Source organism: Lacerta agilis, chromosome 15, assembly GCF_009819535.1.
Source record: "Lacerta agilis isolate rLacAgi1 chromosome 15, rLacAgi1.pri, whole genome shotgun sequence".
Lineage (NCBI taxonomy): Eukaryota > Metazoa > Chordata > Lepidosauria > Squamata > Lacertidae > Lacerta > Lacerta agilis.
The window spans coordinates 15,483,665-15,489,665 of NC_046326.1; the positions used below are offsets into that span (position 1 = coordinate 15,483,665).

Genomic DNA, 6,001 nt, shown 5'->3' on the forward strand with positions numbered 1-6,001 from the left:
AAACATCTTCCCCCCACATTTGCCCAATAAAGATGCCCCGAAATTCTTCCACATGAGATTAACAGGGTATGTAACAGTTCGCCGGCTTTGAAACTCCAAGATGATGGGAGGTTTTGCTGCACAACCAAAGCCCTCCCTGGCTTCTCATCCCCCTGTGCTTTTGACTCGAGTTCTTGGCCTCGCCAGAACTGACCGCAGCTAGCTGCATATCACAAAGTGCCTTACAAGCTTTATAGTAAATAATTCTGTAAGGCAGGACAGCAACTTATTTCTAATTGACAGTTGGGGAACGGAGGCTGATGTGAGGGAGTGAGCTGTCCCACTAAGTCCATAGCTGAGTTAAGATTCGAATCCAGGGACTCAGCTACATTAGCCAAGAACAAAAAACACTTTATACGTGTTGTTTATGTATTCTAACACTGTGACACCAGATGGCACTGTGGAGTTCCGTTTTTGCTAACCTGATTTCTCATACAAAGTTTGCAACACATTTAACTGAAATGCTTCTTTGATGTGTCTAGATCCAGCCCAGATCCGAGTCTGGTGTGGGTTTAAATTTTTTATTTTACATAATTAATCGTGACTGGTAAGTGGTAAGTGCTACACAAATGACTGAGAAAGGTGCCATTTGCAGCTTCGTATCTTCATCTAAAGCTCTGGTTGACTCATCTTGCATCTGGAAAAGGTGCGGGGGACACAGGTTACAAGAACCACCAGAATAATGTAAGTAAAGCCTTTCTGGAGAGAAAAAAAAATGAGGAAAGAAGGAAGTGGGCTCAGGATAGCAGCCAAGTTTAAGGCAGACGTCGCTGGTTCAAATCCCTATCTGGAAACAAATGTGCTAGCTTGCCTTAAGCAAGTCAGTCTTCTTCTCTGAGCCTCAGTCCCCACATTAGCAACAGGGGAGCAATACTGTCCTACTTTGCATGGTCCAGAAGGATGTTATGGTTGATGGTATCAAAAGTATGGTATTAAAAAGAAACAGCATCCTAATTAAGAAAGAGCTAGCATACTGGCTCTGTTTGCACACAACAGGGCCTGACACTATGTCCATTCCTACCTGACCCCCCTACCCCACCCCTAGCAGAATCTTTCACTGAATGGCTTAGGCTTCTTCACCCCAAACATGCAATGGGACTAGGTCTAAAATCCATATTCAGCAGGGGCAGGGAAAGGACCTATGGAGTAATTTGAAAAGCATTAATTTGTGCTGACTTCTGGAAAGCCCACAATCACTGGGTGGAATAATGTTTTAAGCATATTGCTTTTAGATGTTTTTAACTGTAATTTGCTTTTCATGGTTTTATACTTTGTTTTTGCTTTCAAGCTGTGCATCTGTTTGCTCCCTTGCGCTCCTTGGGGAGGAAGGAAAGGATAGAAATCTGAAAGTAATACGGTAATAAAATTAAAAAACAACAATAAAGAGCCAGTCACACACAACACACCCTCCTTTCAAGGCAACAATACTTCCATCCCTGGCTCCCCCTGTCCCACCTGCTGATGGAGCAACAGCAACACCTAATGGCTGTCCTGATCTTTTACAAGGCAGAAAATTTGGTGCTGTGGCCAGTTCTCTGTTCAGATATAAACATCAGCTCTCACAAATAAAAATATGCTAATTTATGAGCTGCCTTTGGACCTTGTTTTAATTCAGAATGGTATCGTAAAAAAGGAGCCGCTGCTCGTTTGTAAGGGCCAATGCACCAAAGAGTAAAAGGTTGGTTTTAACCATGCTGGCATCATAAGCCAAATCACAGTGGAAAATTACATTGTACAAATCCCTGCCTACTGGCTGTTTGAGGTTCCAGGTAGAAAGCACTCCTGTGTGATTTGGAACATGTGAAACAAAGAGGGGCCTCTGAGCATGCACAGATTTCTCAGAAAGCACTAGCTCTGAATACCTCTCATAAGAAATCAACCCCTGCTTAACCACTAGATGCTTCTGCCTCTATCCTGCCACTCCTCCAATGGCTCCCAGGCTTGGGATTTCCCCTCCTTCCTCGGTGAGTCTTCAGCTTGCTGAGTTAGCAAATAGCCAGTGTTTGATTCCTCTGTTCTAGGCTGCTTGTTTGTCGCAGACTCTGCACAGAGGGCAACAGCTCAGCTGCTTTCCCAGGCCCTGCACCACAGCTGAAAAGGTGGGTGTCAGGACTTCACAGCCCCTAAAGGACTCAAGCAGGGGCTGTGGAAATTGGAGGGGGGGGGTAGCCAATCTGCAGCCTTCAGCATGGAGGAAGAGGGACTGGATCTCTCCCTGTGACCCAGTGGCTGTGCCATCTTAGCACAGGTGGGATGACTTTGGGGAGAAGGGCCAGAGTAAAATGGGAAAGAGTCCAAGGGAAGGAAGGCCGTCACTGAGCCCTAGGGCTGGGAAGAAGGAGGGCCTGGCTGGCTGCTACAGGCATGGAGTGATCTAGCAAATAGAGTCGAAGTCTACCTGCAAGTGTTGGGTGAAAGTCCATGTGTATCTTTGTGGGTGAATGAAGCGGCGGCCGAGGCAAATGTAAGCATCATTTTAGTGCACCCATTGCTCAGAAGGCCAACCGAGACTGAAAGGAAGACTGAGCGAGAGCCTAATGCCACACAATGGGTCTCTCTCTGGCCCTGGTGGCATTTGAACCCAGGACTTACACCTCCACTCACTAACTACACTGCTTGTAGCGGCAGCAGAAGGAAAGGGTGTCTCTTGGTGCTGCAGAAACCTACTGAACGAGCAGATGGGCAGGGAAACAATCCCTGGCAGCACCTGCCTCAAAGTCTTCCTGGCCTTGCTGGAGTGCAGGAGTGGATCTACACACAGGGGGGAAAACACACTATAAATAAGTCAGAAATTAAATTGTTATAACAAAAGAAAACGCTATGTAAAATTGCATAGAAAAGTTTTCTGCTATACAGTGCCATCTGGTGTTGCATGTTTATAATGCATTCAAAATGCTGTTTTTTTCCTGACTAGTGTAGCTGAGTCCCAGGTGCAACCAGGATGCTGCAACCTTCTGTTTAGCCAGACCCTTTCTGAGCCTCTGCCCTTCAGAAGATGAGCAGCTTGCAGAAACCTGCAGGACTTGGCTCTGAGGTGCCACAGGAGGATTAGCAGGAGATAAGTGCCACAATCAGTGATTGCCCCTTGGTGGAATTGCCCAGTGTGGAATTCTCATGCCAAGAGCAGCTGGGGCTAAAGCAGGACCTGAAATCAGGACACATGGATGGAGGTGGACTGTGGTCACTTAGCCTGGAGGGAAAGGCCCTCTGTCCTTGCTCAGACACACTCTTGTATTAATATCTCATAGGATCTAGGTTCAATGCCTGGAATTGGCTTTGCTAAATCTTTTTAAAATGCAAATGTGCACATTAAGCCACTGGTTGTGTATCTATCATTTGCAGCAAAACTTATTATAACTAGGTATTGGAAATAATGGAAGGAGTATAGGTATATATTGATATACAGTGGTACCTCGGGTTACAGACACTTCAGGTTACAGACTCTGCTAACTCTTAAGTAGTACCTCGGGTTAAGAACTTTACCTCAGTATAAGAACAGAAATCTCGCGGTGGCAGCGGGAGGCCCCATTAGCTAAAGTGGTACCTCAGGTTAAGAACAATTTCAGGTTAAGAACGGACCTCTGGGACAAATTAAGTTCTTAACCAGAGGTACCACTGTATAAATATAGAAGGCCATATTATACCAATTTGCCATTGGTCTGGAAACTGGCACTTGAGAAACTTACCAATAAACTTCGAGTGGCACAAAGTCTAAGACAAAAGGACTTATTCACAGTAGAAAGGCACAGCTTCAACATGCATAGAGTGAAAAATGACTTTAATGGACTTCATGTAAACATCTTTGGCTGACGTCATCCTTTGAGGACCTTTGCAAGAGATGATGTCTGCATCCATATCTGAAGTGGATTCTCTTGCGGAGGGTGGAGGGACAGCTGGATTTTGCATTTATGTTGCTTTTTTTTGTATTGTTTTGTAATATACCAACCCAACAAAAGTGATCCTAACAAAAATCTAGCAACTCACCCCCCACCCCCACCCCCGTTTTTGCTTACAGCTCTGCCAACATGGCACCGTCGTTTCTGTTGCGCCGAGGTCTGCCTCGCCTGGCCTACCACCGCCTGCCAGGCTGCAGCCCCGGTGTCGTCTTCCTGCTGGGCTTCCACACCACCAGAGCCAACCCCAAGTGTCAGAGGATGGAGCAGTTCTGCCGGGAGACAGGACGGGCATTCGTCAGGTGGGAAGCAAGAATCTGTTTGGACTCTCCAGAGGTTGCTGGGGTGGGCTTAGGGCCCTTTTGCAGCCTGAGGCAAAGATGGCCTCCCATGCGTCGAAGATGACGGCTGAATTTCACTTCCACACTGGTGACAGGGCGGTGTCCTCTCCTGGGCCAAAGGATGGCAGGCACACAAAGAGGTGTCCTCCACAAAGCCACTTGCTGCTTCAACTCTGCCTAATGGGAGGGGCAGCCCTGGGTGTGGGTGTGGGTGCCCCTTTGGGGGAAGGGTCTTCAAAATGTCTCCTCTCACCCCAGCTTTGACTACCGGGGATGTGGGGAGTCAGATGGCTGCTTTGAAGAGAGCCGCCTGGGGGACTGGAAGGAAGACGCCTTGACTGTGTTCGACGAGCTCACCAGCGGCCCCCAGGTAAGCATCCCTCTGATTCACTAAGCCATCCCTGGCTGGCACAGGTCCCCACCTCACTGCCCTTAGTGCCAGCAATATGGATGACCAAACCCCGCGCCCATTGCCCCATACTGCTTCTCCAGCTCGCCTGGCCTTTCTGCTCTGCAGGGGCCTGCAGAGCCATGGATCAGGGTGTCTGCCTTTAGGGCAGGAAGCCAGACCAGATGGGCTCCTGGAACTTCCTGGCTGATGCCCAGACAGCTCACAGATGGGCACAAACACCAGCTGATTTTGAAGTACAGCGCAGAGTTGCCCAGAGTGGGTTGCCATCCCAGATAGCGGCAGAGGGCAAACACCTCTTCCTCCTCTTCCAGATCCTGGTGGGGGCCAGCATGGGGGGCTGGCTGATGCTGCTGGTGGCCCTGGAGCGCCCAGACAGGGTTGCTGGGCTAGTTGCCACAGGGATTGGCGTCGATCACTTCATTGCTCAAGCCAGGGGGCTCCCCGCAGAGGTGAGCAGCAGCTCTTAGCCAAAGAGGTGGGCACCCTCTTTGGTGCCACCCTGGGATCATTTGGGAGAGGGAAAGATGTTTGGCAGATACCGTATTGATGCGAATCTAATGCGCCATCGAATCTAATGCACACCTCAATTTCAAAAACCTCGGAACCAAAAAAGCATTGGATGGCGCCATTTAATGTGCACTGTTAATTTTCGCAGAGTGGTTTGGCAAAAAAAGGTGCGCATTACATTCAAGTAATATGGTAAATAAACAGCAAGGGGGGTGGGAATTGGGTTGCCTGGTATCCGCCCCCCAAAAGGGCATGCTTCTCATGGAAGGACCATGTGGCAAATTTGGGGCTCTGCTGCCATCCAGATTGGGGCTAGGTTCAGCCCTGGGGTGGGTGAGGCCACCGTGGCCCCTGCTCCACCCTGTTTTGACTGTGCCCTTTCTGCCCTCTTGCCCAGGTGAGGAGTCAAGCCCAGCAGAATGGCTTCTATGCCTTCCCTAGGACCGGCAAGGAACCCTTGCTCATGCAATGGGGCTTCTTTGAGGAGGCAGAGCAGCATGGCCTGCTGGAGCGCCCATCCATTGGCGTGTCCTGCCCAGTCCGCCTGCTGCACGGCTTGAGGGACGAGACCGTGCCCTGGCAGCGAGCGCTGGAGGTGGCAGAGCGGCTGCAGAGTGCCAATGTCCACATCATGCTGCTGAAAGGAGGGGAGCACGGGCTGGCCAAAGAGGAGGAGCTCAGTGAACTGGTGGGGGCTGTCAGGGGCCTCCTGGCATTGGTGCCACAGGAAGGCTGAAGTGCATGGGGGGCAGAGGCTCAAGGCAGCCCCCAAGGATCCAGCTGGTGCAGCCTAGACTGTGCAGAGGCCC

The 6,001-nt window shown here is 49.7% G+C and overlaps 1 protein-coding gene across 1 annotated transcript; it reads left to right on the top strand.

The window, feature by feature from the left end:
• The first annotated feature begins 2,034 nt into the window (after window positions 1–2,034).
• On the top strand, window positions 2,035–5,984 carry LOC117059987 (mycophenolic acid acyl-glucuronide esterase, mitochondrial-like). Its single transcript, XM_033171982.1, has 5 exons — window positions 2,035–2,138; window positions 4,055–4,234; window positions 4,532–4,643; window positions 4,997–5,134; window positions 5,590–5,984. Exons 2-5 carry the CDS (start codon window positions 4,065–4,067, stop codon window positions 5,926–5,928), a joined length of 759 nt encoding a protein of 252 aa, XP_033027873.1. The 5' UTR covers window positions 2,035–2,138; window positions 4,055–4,064; the 3' UTR covers window positions 5,929–5,984.
• Window positions 5,985–6,001: the final 17 nt, after the last annotated feature.

Coding starts and splice junctions, on each gene's coding strand:
- LOC117059987 (XM_033171982.1), top strand. CDS start 4,065: ATGGCACCGTCGTTTCTGTTGCGCCGAGGTCTGCCTCGCCTGGCCTAC. Junction 4,235..4,531: donor ACAGGACGGGCATTCGTCAG/GTGGGAAGCAAG, acceptor CTCTCACCCCAG/CTTTGACTACCGGGGATGTG. Junction 4,644..4,996: donor AGCTCACCAGCGGCCCCCAG/GTAAGCATCCCT, acceptor CTCCTCTTCCAG/ATCCTGGTGGGGGCCAGCAT.